General features: G+C 39.0%; 1 protein-coding gene across 1 annotated transcript in view; it reads left to right on the plus strand.

Moving 5' to 3' along the window:
- Positions 1–17903, plus strand: part of CSNK2A2 (casein kinase 2 alpha 2) — a 36505-nt gene that overhangs the window by 13981 nt on the left and 4621 nt on the right. The window contains exons 4-11 of the mRNA XM_058279922.2: positions 771–821; positions 7672–7731; positions 11692–11775; positions 12561–12671; positions 12878–12979; positions 13430–13530; positions 14786–14934; positions 16429–16522. Coding sequence (XP_058135905.1) covers positions 771–821; positions 7672–7731; positions 11692–11775; positions 12561–12671; positions 12878–12979; positions 13430–13530; positions 14786–14934; positions 16429–16505 — 735 coding nt within the window. The 3' untranslated portion in view covers positions 16506–16522. The remainder of the gene's footprint in view (positions 1–770; positions 822–7671; positions 7732–11691; positions 11776–12560; positions 12672–12877; positions 12980–13429; positions 13531–14785; positions 14935–16428; positions 16523–17903) is intronic.

Genomic DNA, 17903 nt, shown 5'->3' on the forward strand with positions numbered 1-17903 from the left:
TAATGTCTGTAGCCAAGATAATATCTTAGAAATTGATGTCATAGATCATTTTATGAAAGAGTCCCAAGACCAAGATAAAAATATGTCACTCCTTTTAGAGCTGGCAAACTAAACAACTGCAGGGTATTAATATTCACCATTATCAGGCCCATTGAAGTATCTGGTAGGTTGTTGAAAGAATACAATTCTTTTATTTTTTATTTTATTTTATTTTTTTAAGGTACTAGGACTGAGGATTGAACCCAGGACCTCGTATATGGGAAGCTGGTGCTCAACCACTGAGCCACATCAGCTCCCCTGAGTTGTCTCTTTTGTTTACTTGTTGTTTGTTCTTTTTTTGTTTTAAGGAGGCATGGGAAACTGAACCTAGGACCTCCCAAGTTGGAAGCAGGCTCTCAACTGCTTAAGAAGCCACATCGGCTCCCTACAATTCCTTTTTTAAAAAATTTTCTTATGAAAATTTTTGATCATTTACAGAAATGAAGTGAAAATATAATGAACACACTGATCACCCAGCTTCAGCAGTTTATCAGCTCATGGCCAATCTTGTTTCATCTGTATCCCACCCACTTCTCCTTCCCCTCCCCACCCTCAGTTATTTTGAAGCCAATACCAGAAATAAAATTTCAGGAGGGTGTTTTCTTCGCAGACTTTCCCTGATGGGTGAATCCTTTTTTCATCTAAGTGGGACGTGGGAATGAGCCAGTGTGATAGAAGCAGTTATATTTATTGTTTAAGTATACTTAAAGCATTAATATTCTCTCTTACAGTCAAAGACACCAGCTTTGGTATTTGAATATATCAATAATACAGATTTTAAGGTACGTATATACTTTTTCTTTCTGGCATGGGGTTAATTGGGGGGCGTTGATAAGTACTACTGACACTCCAGACCACAAGGGGGCAGGGAAGGTCATTCTGAGAGTGTAGGCAAAACAATTTGGATTCCTTATAGAGTGAGTACAAGGCACAGAAAATGTTTAGGGTTCTTGGATTTGGTGAGATTACTCATCACCCCTTGCCTTGCTCTTAGGAGTAGTTGCTGGACTGGATCTAAGCTAATTCCTCATCTGGAACATTCATGTTGAAGGCAAATAGCTTGGTAGATGTTAACTTTGATTTTCATAGAAATCTTAAATTGCTGGTAGGAAATGATAAACTGATACGGGGCTCTTGTTTAAAAAAAGCAATACATTGGATTCAAGCTGTCAGATAACAAGTGTGTGTTCATGCACTGTTTGTAGTTACAAGGCAGTGCTCTAGAATAGCCTATTCTGGGTTACTTACATATACTTATAATATATATTATTTTGGATTTTGAAGTAGTTTTTTTGTTTGTTTGGTTTTTTTTGTTTTTGTTTTTTTAGGAAATACCAGAAATTGAACCCAGGACCTCGTATATGGGAAGCAGGAGCTCAACCACTTGAGCTACATCTGCCCCCAAAGTATTCTTTTTAAAAGCAGGTTTTTCATCATTTTGTTTTATTGTTATTCAAATATGGAAACCTTAACTTCCAGTAAGATTTTTAGGGTCAGGCATATAGGACATTATAAAATCCTTTCCTAGATCATAATTTGAAAACCAATATAAAAACAAAATAGTGGTGTTCATTGTCAGGGGCACGTGGAGAACTTTTAGGTGATTACAACTCTCTGTGCATGAATAAAAGGCTTGTGATTTGATTGCAATGGGAGTCAGAACCAAAACCAAATCAACAATTGACAGATATTATCAGAACAATGCTTTTAAGTGAAAATGAAAGGATCTTATCATCATGTTTAATTTTTCTTAGGTAATCATCTGACTCTGGTTCTAAAATAAGGTTAATTAGTGAAAAATAAGCCAAAGAGGATATTTTGACCTATAAAACAATTTGTAGCAAGTTTTTTTATAATAATACAATATAGCTTTTCCCATATGTAACAGCTTTCCTTGTTAGTGTGACTCCTTAAAGAAGAAATCAATAGAGAGCTCTTAAAAAGCGAGAAGTATTTTCATTTAATAACCTGTCAGTGTTAGCCGGTATGTGCTGATCTAGGCAGCACTTACATTCTGAATGACTCAGATTTATTAGGGTATGCATGAGTGAGAATGTGTATACATTTTTTAGAGAAATAGACGGACTTTACTGAAACCAAAGCTTGCCCTCATGCAAAAGTTTGAAAGCTGGTCTTCCAGGCACTTTATGGTAAAACTCCTTAAGTTTTTAATACATGTACCCCCTTACTGAGTGGTAATTTCACTTCAGCATTTTATGTTTCTTAGATTGGCATCTGCTCTTTGACTTAACTATATGCCAAAGATCAGTTAGCATGGATTTTGATTCTCTAGAGAAATCTGTGATGTTCCTCCTCTACTAGCTTCCTTTAATGCAGGGGTTCTTAACCACGGGTCCGTGAGCTTGAATTGAAATTCAAAAAAAACACTGTTTTTGTGCAGGGACATGTTGGTGTGGGTTTGATATATTTATTAAATAATACACAGTATAATGTGGACTTAGTAAGCAATCTGTGGTTTTCACCTGACTGGCAAAGGGGTCCATGGAACAAAAAAGGTTAAGAACCCCTGCTTTAATAGGATCATGGGAAATTAATGTTGTTTGAGGCTATGTATATCAGAAAACAACTTTGTCTTCCCATTAGTAGTATTTGCTAGAGGATAAAATTCTAAATTGTAATACATCATTTCCTTGGATGCTTAAGGGAATGTTTTACTATTACCACTGAGGCCATATGATTCCCATTTCATTGTATGTGATCAGGTTTTTTTTTCCCCTTCTTCTTCTTCTGGAAGCTTTTTAGGATTTTCTCTTCATTCCCAGTCTTCTCAAATTTCACACTGATGTGTCTTCATATGAGTCTCTTTCATCTTTTATTCCAGGTTCTTGCTGAACTTTTTCAATCTAGAAACTCAGATCTATCTGTTTTGGAAAAATATTCTTAATGTTCTTTGGTTTTCTTCTTCTCATTTTCTAGGACTCAACTATTAGCTTTCATATCTTAGAGCTCTCTTTTGTTCTCTGAACTTTTTAAGATATAGTATCTTCTTTTTTCTTACTGAGAATATTATGGGTTTTTTCCCCCCTTAAGTTTTCTTCCAAATCCCTTCCCCTTTTTTTTGCATGTGTTTTTGTTTTTTGTCTGTTGAAATTTTCTGAAATATCACAGTTCTTGAATCTCTGCTGATAATTTAGAGTAGTGCTCTGAAAACTCATTGTACGCTCCTATCCTGAGGATATAAACTTGGCTGCTGGCATCTTGGTAACCCGAAGTTGAGAAGAGCTATCCGGAATGTCATGTAGACTTTTACTTAACTTCCCTATTTTCAATTGGATGTGTTAAATCCATCTTCCTTTTTTCAACCCAATTTGCGTGCCTTCTTTCAGTGATAACTGGGGTCACCAATTCCTGAACCTTTCTGTGGTTCTTCAGAATGAAGCTGTTTACTTGTAGACCCCCTCTACCATTGGCAGAATTTTCATCTTTTTTGGTCTGCTAAGTCACCTGGACATCTGTTTTCTACCTTCAAAATGTCATTTCTTTCATTCTGTAGTTCTTATGAGTTAAACTCCCTCTGCTGCTTTTATTTTAGAGGCTCTTCAGGAAGAAGTAGAGATGTGAGATGTGTTTGATCTTCCGTGTTAACTGGAGGTCTCATTTGAATGTTCAAGCCATTTTAGTCAACATAAAATTTTATTAAATGTCAGCAGATGTGTAATTTGAAAGAACAAATAACAGAAAAAAAATTTTTTTCCCAAGTAGTATGACAGACCACAAATAGGGAAATCAGTTGGCTTACTGTCCTGATGTCCTCAAGTCTTTATTTTGCCCTTTCTCCATTTTCTTAGGAAAAGTTGCTTGTATTTAATTTTTCATTTTAATGTTAAGTGTGTTAATAACTGACTTTAAGGAACTATCACCCAGAAGTTTTCTCTGGTTTAATATCAAGGTAAATCAGCAGTAGTACAGCCTCAGTCATTCTTTTCTCTTTTATTGATGCATTTGAGTCCAAATTTTGATTCATAATTACCTCTTCTTGTAGGGTCCTTGTCTAACTTTGGTTTCAGGATTATACTAACCTTATAGAATAAGGGGAAGTTTGTATAAGATAGGGAATATCTGAAGAAGTGTCTTTTGGTGTGGGGAGACTTGTGACTACATTTCCCTTTCTTTTTTTTTTTTTAAAGGAGGTATGAGAGATTGACCCCAGGACCTCATACACATGCAAAGCAGGCACTAAGCCACTGAGCTACACCTGCTCTGCTCCTAATGTTTGGCCTTTACTTGCTTTATCCTTCTCCCTTTCTTTCTCTCTCCCTTTTTATCAAGTCTTTCTAGCAATCTCTTATTAATCCTTTCAAAGAACCAGGTTTTGGTTTTATTGCTTGGCTGTTTTTGTTAGTTTTTCTATTTTTGTTTTTGCTCCTATCATAATTACTTTTTTCCTTCAGCTTTATTGATTTTGCTCTTCTGCCCCCTAATTTCTTGAGTTGAAGTCTTAACTTATTGATTGGTGTCTATCATTCTTGGTTAATAATGAACATGCTTAGGTCTGTACAACCCAAGCTTCATTTTATCTGTATTCTACAGTGATGGAGCTCATGGCTAATGAGTGCATATGGTTTCCAAACTTGTGGACTTGGGTTTTTCTCCTCAAGCTTTTTACTTTGAAAAAATTTAAACCTACTGAAAAATGCAAAGAGGAGCACAATTAATACCCTTTATGTCCTTCACCTACATTTACTAATTGTTAATATTTTGACACATTTGCAGTTATTACTGTTGTGCATGTTCTCTCTCCCCCACCCTTTTTTTTTCTTCCTTAACGCTACAATTGTGATATTTCATTCCCAAATGCACTAGCTCTGAAACATAGGACATTTCCATAAATAACCACAATAACCCAATATATGACTAATGTAACAATAACCACTAACTTACAGATTGAGTCCATGCTCAGGAAATTTCTCAGTAATTACTCTCCCAGTAAAGTCTTGTATAGCTGTGTGCTTGTGAATATATGACCAAGATCCATTTGGGTTTTTAAAATATTGTTATTTTATTGTTCATTCCTAATTTGATTATGCTATGTCCAGAGAACATGGTCAACAAAAGGTTGACTATACGGAATTCGTCAGTAGTTTCTTTGTGACTTTGGTACATTTCATTTTTTTTAAGTGTCCCCAAATGCTTGAAAATAGTCATGTTTTTTGTTAGAAAGTTTTATACTATATGTGTTTGATCAAGCTTGTTAATTTTGTCCACATCTTCTATAGCTATATTAATTTTTTTTCCTTGATATCTCACTTTATGGCGGAGGTACTAGTTTGGTTAGTTTTTCCTTGAAATCATCAGTTATGCTTCATACATTTCAAAACTGTAATATAAGATGCGTGATGATACTTTGAACAAAAGACAAAACTTCAGAACAAATGAATGGGAATGACTTGACACCCAAAGAGACAGTATCTTCATCCTTTGTACATACAGGATGTCGGTGTGCAGCTGAGGGCTGGCTTAGAAGCCTTCCTGGCAGTGCAGACCTGGGGCAGAAGAAAAACCTTGACTGTTTGATTGTTGTGCAGGAAAAGAAAAACCTTGACTATTTGATTGTTGTACAGTTGAAGCCCTCATGGGAAGTGATAACATGCTTGTGCCATTCTGCTTGAACTGGTTCAGTCCTAACCAGGCTCAGCCTCCTGTTTTGGAGCAGCTGCAAGGCAGCACTTGTGTACTGACTTGTAAAGTGAATTCCTGAAAATGCCCTTAGCTAACAGCTGTCTGAGCTTGATGAAATCAAATATTCTTACTAAGCTGGACGGGTGATTACTCTTAAATAAAATGGGAAATTTGTGAAAGGAGTTAAGTACTGACTGGTGTTCTTAGAAAACAGTAAATTTGATTCTTGACAAAAATTTTGGGTGCAGATAATCATTGATTTAAAAATATAAATCAAAAATATAAAATGGTATACAGTGAAAAGTCTTTTACTTCCTTGTCCCCATCTCCCCTCCCCCATATATATACGAGACAACTTTTTGTTAGTTTCTTCTGTCATTTTTGCAAATACAAACAAATACGAGTATGTTTGAATATGCATAGATGATTGCACGTTGTATACACTGTTCTTCCTTCCCCTATGATACTTGGATCTTTCTCCCAATAGAGGAACAACAAGTTGAATCAATGTGTGTTGATTAATTTTATAGACAGTGCTACTTGGCCTGATGGGGAAGAAGATTTACTTGGAGTTGATTGAGTAACAAAGACAATAGTATCAATTCTGACAAGGTTTTTTTGTGTTTGTTTGTGTGTGTAAAAGGATATACCTGTTGTTTTTATTACTATAGTCTTAATTCACAGGAATTCCCTGGAGCAGAATAATTATTAAGGACATATTTATTTAGTCTACTTGTTTTTTTTTTTTTAAGATCTGTAGATCACACAAAATGTTACATTAAAAAATGAGAGGTTCCCATATACCCCCAGACCCCTACTCCTCCTACATCAACAACCTCTTTCATCAGTGTGGCACATTCATTGCATTTGATGAATACATTTTAGAGCACTGCTATACAGCATGGATTATAGTTTACCTCTGTCCCTGCAATATCATTCAGGACAACTTCAAGTCCCAAAAATGCACCCTTATCACACCTCTTCCCTCTGCCTGCCCTCAGTAACTCCCGTGGCCACTGTCTCCACATCAGTGATACAGTTTCTTCCATTGCTAGAGTCACAATAATTCTATAGTAGAATACCAGTAAGTCCACTCTAATCCATAATTTATTCCTCCATCCTGAGGACCCTGGGATGGTGATGTCCACTCTACCTCTAAATCAAGAGGGGGTCTGACAAGGTTTCATGATGATTTTAATGAGCCTTGATGCATAAATACTACTTTGCCACTTAGAAATTGAAATTTTAACACAACTGGTATATGGATCTTTGGATAATCAAGAATGAAAGTTTTCATTTCTCTGTCAGTTTGGCCTGTGATTATTTTCATTACCCTTATTTTTTATTTTAACATCTCACTCCACTACCGCTGTACCCTGCCCCCCGCCCCCACCAATCTTTTATTTCCTTAGCTCCCATCAGTTATTGCCAATGAAGTGTTTTCTTTTTTCCAGCCTGGAAATGGTTTGGGGAGGGCAGATTTTTTGGAAGTCTCTTGCCATCTCCAGTGGCTATAGTGCCTCATTTTCTTTGTGTTTCTGTTTGTTTGTTTTTCATGAGCAACCTGACTCTCTTGCAACTATCTTACCACATTGGCCAATAAAGTTCTTCAAATCTCTACTGTCTACCCAGAACTCAATATACTGTGGTACTTTACTGGGATTTATTTGGTGTGCAGTAAGAATATGAGGACAGTTGGACAAATTAAACTTCATCTCCATTATAAAACCATTGTGACTGTAAATCCTGGAGCATTATATGCAGCAGATTTTTTAAAAGATCCATTAGTTTTCTCCCTTGGAATTCCCCTTTTTTTGTCTTCTGTCTTCTGAAGGTTGAAGTATTAGACCCTCATTTCCTCAGTTATACTTTTTGTCCTTATTTATTCCAGATCTGATTGTAAAAAAAGCATTTATAGAGAATGGCTAACATTTGGGATGACAAAATAAAATGAGACTATATTAACTTCTTGTTTTCTGTAATCTGTTTCAGCAACTCTACCAGATCCTGACTGACTTTGATATCCGGTTTTATATGTATGAACTGCTTAAAGTAAGTGGCATTCATAAACAGTGGATTTTTTCAGACTTATTCATTAAAATAGAAAGCAGAGTACTTGTTGACTCCCAGAGAATTTACTTACATTAAACCTTCCATCACAGGATGTGCATAGAAGCTTTCCAGTAGAACTGAAAAAGATGGCAAATCAAGGGGTAGCAGGGGCATTATACCAGAAATTAGAGCCTACCGTTTCGTAACTCTTGTTAATACTTAGTATTAGTTTCCTCTGTATAACAAATCACCCCAAACTTAACGATTTTAAAAAATGATTTATTTCTCACAATTCTTTGGGTTAGCTACATGATCTTTCAGTTTGGGTCAAGGCGACTGGAGCAGGATGGTCCAGGACAGCCTCATTCACGCATATGCAGCCACAGCTGGGTTGGAGTCTTTCTGTCTGCTGGTCTCTCATCCTCCAGGAGGCTCTTCTGGGCTTCTTTCTTTGGTGGTCTCAGGGTTCCCAGCATCAGGAGAGGGCAGCCCTCATAGTGTGAGCACTTTGCAAGCCTCTGCTTGTGTCATGTTTGTTTATGCTCTGTTGGCCAAAGGAAGACATGTGGCCAAGCCTAGATTCAAAGAGTAGAAATAGACCACCTCTTGCTGGGAAGAGCATGAGAATCATGTTGTAGAGGCACATGTATAAAGGGGATGGTGAGCATTTGCCGTTGTCTTTTTTTTTTTTTTTTTTTTTTTTTTTGCCATCTATGGCAATCCTCTTCTTGTTTGAGACTGCTTCCCTCTCGTCTAATCCTGCTAGTTTACCACCACATGCAGGGAGAAGTGCTGAGAACTCCTAGGAGACTTAACTGATAGATGGGGGAATGACCTTTTTTAGTTTGTCCAGGTTAAACACTTAGGTATAAATTCCACAAAGTTTTGTAAAATAGAATAGACCAGTGGCTCCTAAGTTTTTTAGGGTCATGGACCCTAAGAATCAGATGAAAGTGATGAACTCGCAAAAAGAAAAAAAAAGAAAAAAACTTACAAAGCTTGGCAGACTTCAGGGGGGTGTGGCCCTCAGGTGAAGAACCTCTGAAACATGATAGAGGTGACTAAGATATTGGCATTACTAAAGAAAACTACCAAGATGGAATTGTTATGGGATTGTGAACTGTTATTTGAACAAAATACCAAGTTGAATTAAGGCAGAGCTTTATTGAAAGAGGGTTTGAAGAACTAGCATTATGAAGAGAATGTCTTTTCTTATGAGTTATTGTGCAGCGTGCTTGTTATTAGAAAGAGCCAAGATGGTGAATTTACAGGATTGCTCTGATGTCTAATGGGTCTTCTTTACGTCAATAAGAACAGAAGGACAAAGGAAATAGATCTTTCTCCACGTTCTCTCCACACTAGAACTGAAAGCCTTGGTGTGGAAGGGCTTTACAGTGCCACTGTCGTGTGAACTGTCAGGCTAGCACCTTTCCTGGGGATGCTTCCCAGAGAACCCATGCCCTCACTTCTTGAGACTTGCACACTAATTTCAGCCATTGACTATTTTTAAGTTGGGTGTTGGGATTTTGTGGTTTTTAGCTAGCTCCTAAAGTCCTTAGATTAGGAAAAGATGTCCCCAACACACAGGTCTTCATAGGGTGGTCATTCCAATGGCACTCAATGTCCTATGTCCTTTCTGCTTTCTGGAGACAGCAGCTAGGCAGGAAGGGTGTAAAATTGAACTGAATCCCCAAGGTAGTTAAAAAGCATGTCAGTAACTCCACAGGGAGTCTGACTAGGGAACTTGGCAAAAGAACTAATTACCTTGCTATAGTGGTTGGTTCAGCTTTTGCTTTTATCAGGTATTTTTCACATGCCAGGTATTGTGGTCCTAATTAGTTTATTCCTTTCGGGAAAGACTAAGCAAAATAACACTTGATAAATTTTTCTCTTAAGAAAAGTAATGGTCCCCCTGGTGCAACGGTAAGAACCAGGAAGGAATGAGGGTGCAACAGTGGGCTCCTGATACTAATGACTATGCTTGTGAGCCTGTACGCCTGCAATAAGAACAAGGACTAGAGCAGCACTGTGCCTGGGTGTTTCCTCCTGACAGCCTTCATGTTACTCAAATGTGGCCAGTATTGAAGCCAAACTCAGCATGTAGATGCAGTGCATTCCCCCCAGCGTGGGACATGACACCCAGGGATGAGCCTCCCTGGCACCAAGGGATCACTACCAAATACCATCTGAAGATGCAACTAGAAAATGGCCTTGAATTAAAGGTTCAATGCGGATCAGCAGACTATCCCTGTCTACATATAATAACATGACTTTAAAATGCTGTTTGACCTAATGTAAGGGGGAAATGGAAAGGAGAAATGAGTTTATATGGCTACGAGTCTCTAAAAAAGAGTCTGGAAGTTGTCAGAAGGATTGCCCTTATGCACACCTGAGCAGAGTCTCAGAGACAGATAAAGTAGATACAACCCCAGGTATTGGTTCTTTTGAGGGCTAAAGAGACCCACAGGTTCTATGGTCATGGCAGATGGGGTTCACTGCCATGTCAGATGGCCCTTCTTTGGAGCTGGTGTTTCTGCATAATGGAACTGGACTCAGATGGGATCTCTTTTCACAAGACTTTCATGCTACTTTACTGGAATTGTAGTTGGTGTTGGGGTTTAAGATATATTTAGGGGATTTGAATCTCTGGACTGACAATATGATAGCCAGGCCCTGAGCCTCAACAGACTTCAGCTCCTACGCTCTGAGTTATTGGACTTACCCCCCCCCCCCCCCCCCGGCTAACATGGAGTTGAAGAATCAACCACCACACCATGGAGCCTAGAGTGCCTACAACTGAAAGCAGGAGGATTGCATCCAGTATCCATGTGGAATCTAAGCCCCCTCTTGACATAGATATGCAATGGACACAACCAATCCAATGTCTACAGAGAAAACGTGGTTTTGGTGTGGGAAGGGTGGCCATGGTGGCTGCTGGGTGCGGGGAATGGGAGGAAGAGATGAGATGGGGAGGCGTTTTCGGGACTTGGAGTTGTCCTGGGTGGTGCTTCACGGACAACCACGGGACATTGTAGATCCCCCCAGGGCCCACTGGATGGAACGTGGGAGAGTGTGGGCTATGATGTGGACCATTGACTATGGGGTGCAGCGATGCCCAGAGATGTACTTACCAGGTGCAATGGATGTGTCATGATGATGGGAGAGAGTGTTGCTGTGGGGGCGGTGGGGTTGAATGGGACTTCATATTTTTTTAATGTAATATTTTTTTAAAAAATGAATTAAAAAAAAATGTAAAAAAAAATCAACAGGACAATAAAGAATTATATACATGAAAAAAAAAAAAAGAAAAGTAATGGGAGTCAGGAAGAGAGAATATTTCATTAACTTCATCTAAAATACAGTAGAAACTGAGTGTGAGGGCTGCAGACTGATTGCCCAGTGACTCACTGAGGATTTGGGAAATCATCACCCAAATCTACATCTGGGTGTCCAATATAGTGGCTACAGGTATCCCATGTGGGCTTTCTAGATAAACAAGCATTCTAAAAGACAAACCATGTATCTGGATGTCATTCGTCTTGTCCGCATGGATTCTTGCATGTCCTTTGAACTGCTATGAGAGGTGACCCCATTCAGGTTTTAATCATGTCAAATTAGGCCAATAAATTAAAGTGTGATTTTTAAATCCAGATGGCTAATAAATTGCTACTCACTCCAAGTAGGAGAGGAGTGCCTAAAGAAGTTGAGCATTCCTTTTTTAAGAAACCTTCATTGTATGCTCTCGATGTTTCCTCCATAGCCCTTTCTCCCAACTATAGTGTGTCCAGAGGGCAAGGGATGCCTTCTAAAGCATGCTCTTTCTCTTTTGTTACAGACAGTAAGCTGCCCTTGGGAGACTATTCAAGTCAAGGTGTCACAAACAGAAATACTAAAAATTTTCTTGCGTTGGAGGGTGGTAGAGGGTTTGCTTACTTTTCTCTGTGCTTTCTTACCTAATAGGCTCTGGATTACTGCCACAGCAAGGGAATCATGCACAGGGATGTGAAACCTCACAATGTCATGATAGATCACCAACAGAAAAAGGTACCATCACAGCCAGGCAGCAGCAAGCTTTGCGTTAGAAGGTTTAGAGCAGACCAAAACACTGTCCAGGACCTAGGTTGTTTTTATAGACCCAAACTGTTTTCTTTGACACCCTATCTTGATATTTCTCCAGTCTCCAGATACTGCTTTGTACCTTGCATAAGCATAGTACACAAGGCAAGTAGACAGTTGACCTTAACTATAGTCACTTATTGATTTTGGTCCATGGTTTTCTGAAGGGCCTCAAGAAAGAAACTACAGCTGATGGTTTCTGCTTCATTTCTTAATGACCTTCAGACCCATCAATCTGCCTGGCCTTAAAAGTATTCTTGGGTCCCTTCTATTTTTGATATCCAACTCTGGTTGTCCTGATGGGTGAGTAAATGAATCAGCTAGTGATCAATTAATGAGAAGCTAGAGCAGTGCTTTAATCCTGGAGTGGGGCATATGCCCCCAGCCCTTTCAGTTATGCCTTTCTATAATGAAAGCTATTAATGATGGGGGGGATGTGTTAACATTGTATGGGGTGTGGGAAAGGTTGAGCACTATTGATCTAGAGTGAAGGGCCAGAATGATTTTTTTTTTTTTTAATGCAGAGGCTCCCAAGTGCTCTGCTCTGGAAATGACCTTAGGCAGTTGCTGAAGGTGTAATTTTTTAGCCAGTGCACCTGCTCACATTTTTAATATGACCAAATATTTGTTATCTTATGTGAGGTGGTGTCGTTTTAGGGCATAGGCATCTAGTAACACACCTTTCACATGTGTTATTTCTGTTGTATTTGTAGCTGCGACTGATAGATTGGGGGCTAGCAGAGTTCTATCATCCTGCTCAAGAGTACAATGTCCGTGTAGCCTCGAGGTACTTCAAGGGACCAGAGCTCCTTGTGGACTACCAGGTAAAATTGTTAGCAAAGCTGCCCAGATTTCTTACACTTCCTTAGGGATTTAGTAATTTTGAATACATTCAAAACCCAGTCTTTATTCCATGCCAAGAAACTAATTTCATATTTTCATACCTGCAAAGGTCAAATGAAGACTAGAACTCAGGTTAAAAAATGGGTTTCTTACGCCTTTTACTGACTGACTGTCCTTTTTTCCTCAGATGTATGATTATAGCTTAGACATGTGGAGCTTGGGCTGTATGTTAGCGAGCATGATCTTTCGAAAGGAACCCTTCTTCCACGGACAGGACAACTATGATCAGGTGAGCAAACTCAATCTGGCTTTATCTATGTAGGGGCAAATGCTAAGAAAACAGTATCCTTAGATATGGATACTATCCTTGATCCACTCAATATCACTCAATGTCTTCATATAAGCTTTTCTTCGAGGTAGAGTATTTCACAAATTTTGTTTATGATTATTGGGTTCCCAGAGATATAGAGTCAGATAATGCTGTCTGTGCCCAACTTGCAAACCAAGTCTATAAAGAAGTCCTTGTCTCATCTACTTGCCTCAGACTAGATTCTAGTCATTAGATTGTGGTGCTCCTGTAATTCTCAGCTTCTAGGAGATTTGCTCCTAAATTGCATTAATTTAAAGGCATTTTGGAAATTTGGATTCTTGTGAACTTGAGTCTCTCTTTGGGTTGTGTCCTTGTATCTGGCAGTGAGTTCTGTGCTCAGTGATTTGGTCAGTTTATTTTGTGTTTCAGCTTGTGCGCATTGCCAAGGTTCTGGGTACAGATGAGCTGTATGGGTACCTGAAGAAGTATCACATAGACCTGGATCCACACTTCAACGATATCCTGGGACAGTAAGTAAGAGAGAGAGGAAGAAAGAGGGGTTTAGACCACTCCATTTCAGAAGTAGAGAGGTTACCCAAAATCACTTTCTAAATTCTCCTTCCTGTCTAATCATATCAAAATTGAAATAGCCTCCTTTTCTCCAGTGTGAATTTGTTCATAGAAATGTAAAACAAAATAGTGTTGGAAAAAAAGTTTTCTGTTACATGTATCCCTATTTTAGTGGCAGATATTGGAAAGCTGTGGTTCTGCTTTGAATAAGAGGTTGTATAGTTTCTTTTCATGCTGTGTAATAGATTTTCCATAAGGTAGCAAGTTTTTTCAAGTATAATGCATTGGTGTTAAAACATAAGTGTTTTATTGACAATTTCAGATAGATTTATGAATTTCCAAATCTCTGAGGATAGCTCTTTAAGTACCTCTGCTTCCCAATAGAAACTACTCAATTTTGAGTTATTGCTTACCCATAATTAACTAAAAGCCTGGGGCTGATGTGGAAAGATTCCATGATTTCCAAGTCATATGTAGAAGTTTTAATTCTTTTCATCATTCATGGAGCAGTGATTATAACTGAGGGCTGGGGCATTGTATTAGCCAAAAGGGGTGCTGATGCAGAATACCAGAAATGAATTAGTTTTTATAAAGGGTATTTATTTGGGGTAGGAGCTTAGAGATAACCAGGCCTTATACAGCATAAGTTACTTCCCTCACCAGTCTATTTCCACGTGTTGGAGCATGGTGGCTGCGATGTCTGCAAGGGTTCAGGCTTCCTGGATTCCTACGTTCCTGGGGCTTGCTTTTCTTTGGGTTCAAGGTTCCTTTCTTCCTGGGGTTGGCTTCTCTTTCCTCTGTGAGCTTATTCCCAGGTCTTCAGCATCAAACTCCAACATCAAAACTCCAACATCAGAAAACCTTCAACTCTGTTCTTCACCTTGTCTTTTATCTGTGAGTCCCCAGCCACCAAGAGGTGGAGACTCAACGCCCTAATCATAACTCAATCATGCCCAGGTACAGATCAGATTACAAGCATAATCCAATACTTCTTTTTGGAATTCATCAATTACATCAAACTGCTACAGGCATGTACAGATAAGAATGAGAAGTGAGGACTGGGGCATGTACCAATAAAAATGATACTTAGTCTTTCCCTTAACAAGCTTGTAATTAGTGTGGTATTCTGAGAGTTTGCTGGCTTTAGCCCTAAACTAGATAAGGATTCTTGTTGAATTTAGTTTCTGAATATTAATGCTTCACTTTTCTTCTCAGACACTCACGGAAGCGCTGGGAAAACTTTATCCACAGTGAGAACAGACACCTTGTCAGCCCTGAGGCCCTAGATCTTCTGGACAAGCTTCTGCGATATGACCATCAACAGAGACTGACCGCCAAAGAGGCCATGGAGCACCCGTATTTCTGTGAGTCTCAGAATCTCTGTCCAGAGGACGTCATTAAGGAAAAGAAAGACTTCTGTGCTTTATCTTTGAGGCCAGGCAAGAGGATTTTAAGTATTTGGATTGGGTCTTCCCTGGAATATGGTCTCGTTAGTTCTAGACTATGGGGACAATTTTGCAGTTAATTTCCTGGTCCCCAAAGACTGACTCATTCACCAGCCGCAGCTCCCTTCAAATCTGGACACTGAGCACTCCCTGTGTTTCTGGGTTAATAGATCACAAGTATCTCAGTTCGGTTCTCAAATATATTCATCAAAAATTATTTTTCCCCTCCAAAAAACAAACATTGGTTAAAAGTAATAAAGTAATCATAATATACTTCTAAAAAAGAAAAGAAATTTAAAAAATGAAAGGAATTTGAGGAAAGGAAAGTACGTATGGAAAGACCTCACTAAAATCCTAATTGACCGATTGGCTTCTTATGTTTCACTTAAAAGTATGTGTATATATTCAGTTTATATGTCTGCTTATTGTGCATGGGTGTAGTTCTTCCCACTGATAGAAGTGTGTTTCAAGTAAGCTGTACTCTTATTCTCGGCAACGTGAGATGATTTAGTCTAGTCAGTGAGGACACTGGAGAATAAGGGAGGTGAAGTGACTTGTCTTAGTTTATTCTGAATCAGGATGAGCATTTTGAACCTTTAAAGTTTTTGTCTGTTGTTTGACCAGTATACTATTTTTCCTTGACCTGTTTTTCTTCTGAAGGTGAACTTAAGCCTTGCCTAAAGAATGCATTGCCTGGCATTGAACCTCCTGGCCCATAAGCATAAATAGAGAGCACATTTACCTTCAGCTTTCTCGACCTCAGCCAAATGCAGTTCAGAGGCACTCTTTCCTATTTATGGCACAGAAACCTGTTTTTACCCTTTGAGTTAGATCAGGTTAAGGATCCTGTTGTTTATGATATATAACTCAGGATCTGTCTACTTTTCTGTGTGGACAGCACACTTCAATAAAAAGTTTTTAAACTACTCTTGCTTAAAGTTGATAGGTCTTCTAAAAGTTCTTTTTATTCCCCCTTTTCTCCAAAGTGCTTATTATTGAACATACTTTGAAGAAATTAGGGATCAAATTTGATGTTAGTATTGAATATATATATCTAAGAAAGTTAATGGAAATTTTGAATGGTGGGAAATTAGTGTTTCTGCACCTCTGTTTTCATGGGGTCTCAGCAGTTGAATTTGTGCCCTCAAAAAGTTTATGAGTTGAGTATAAGAACAGGTCCCTCGATGGTCATTTTTCAGTGTCTGTTTTTTAGAAAATCTTAATTCTGTGATAGTGATTACTCTTTCTTTCTATCTCACCCTAATGTGCCTGCCTTTTCTGATAGTGTCTCTCCCTCTCCCTCTCCCCCTCCCCCTCTCTCCCTCTCGCTCTCTCCCTCTCCCTCTCTCTCCCTCTCTCTCCCCCTCTCCCTGCCCCCCTGCCTGGCTGACTGTTAATCCTGCTCTCTTACAGACCCTGTGGTGAAGGAGCAGTCCCAGCCTTGTGCAGATAATGCTGTGCTTTCCAGTGGTCTCACGACAGCACGGTGAAGACTGGGAAGCGACGGGTAATGCAGCATTGATGCTTGCCAATAAAACCAACCAACCAAAACACACATCTTGAAGGAAAACTACAGTGTGATAAAAAGAAATTCTAATCATTCCTTCTAAATGCAAAGAAGAGTAAAGACCTAAAAGTCTGTCAAAAAAAAAAAGAAAGAGAAACTCCCCAGTCCTAGACTACAGGGATCTGCCGCTCTGGCAGCGTGACGATGCACATAGTTCAGGGTCTGAAGGAACGCTCCCTCTGGAATGCATGGGAGATGAGAGACTCGGAGTTGTTGTGCATTACCTTTATTTAACAGGAGACCACTGTTGAATTAACCCGTTCAGTCAACAAGCTCTGAATATCTGACTTCCTATCTATTCCATTGTGGTCTGGGTTTCCTTTGGTGAGATTCAGGCTCAAGTTTTAGCAAAATGTCAGCAGTCTGTACTGACACACCAGCCTCATTTGTGAAAAGGAGATATTAAACAGTGACAGTATTTCTTTTTTTTTTTTTAAAACTCTTTTACAAATTCATGTTTTATGTATTTTTAATGACATGAGCTCTCCAGGAAATGTACCTCATTCCTACAGTTTTCCTCCAGGTGTATTCATTTGGGAGCAAACTGTAATCATTTCACAAAAGAGTACTCTTGATGTCAGGTGGCATCACTTTAAACCTTGCGGTGCCATGAATAAGTCCATCAGTCTCATTCAAAGTTAGATGCTAAGTGTAACCTTGGTTGATTTGCCTAACCTTAAAAATGCTGTTTTTTGTTTAGCCTTTTTTTTTGCAGCCTTGTAAGGAAAACTTACTACTTTCTAGCACATCCGTATGTGTGTACCTATTTCAATGCACCTCTTTGAAACAAAGACCTTGTTCACAACTGTAATCGAGCTGGAAAGTCTATCTTCAGGCAGGTCAGGGAAGGAGAAAAAAGTCCCATTAGAGTTTATTCAGGAAAGATTTATTGGGTAAAAGAAACATTGTCCTCCATCCCCACCCTTTATCCCCACGAGAAAAATTGATTTCCTGCTATAATTAGGATAACACACATTTTTAAGCTCTGATACATAAGATACATACATAATGTGATGGAAAAGACAAGTCTTTTTCCCATGCAGGTGCTAGAGTTGTGTGACAAGGCCACTCAAGTGAGCAAAAGGAGGGCAGTACACCCAGGGTGTTGAGAGGGAAGTGGATCTATTGGCGCCAGAGTTAAAGCTTTGGATCCATCGTGCTAACCTATACGTTAGCAAAGGAAGCTAGATTTTGTTTATTTGTTTTTAAATAGCGCTGATTTCATTTTGAGAACTTGTCACCAACATGATTTGCAGGCAATCCCCTCACCCCAGCTGCCCCTTAGTATCTGAGCTGCAGAGCCATGCTATGGCTACAGGGA

This window comes from Dasypus novemcinctus, chromosome 18 (assembly GCF_030445035.2).
Source record: "Dasypus novemcinctus isolate mDasNov1 chromosome 18, mDasNov1.1.hap2, whole genome shotgun sequence".
NCBI lineage: Eukaryota > Metazoa > Chordata > Mammalia > Cingulata > Dasypodidae > Dasypus > Dasypus novemcinctus.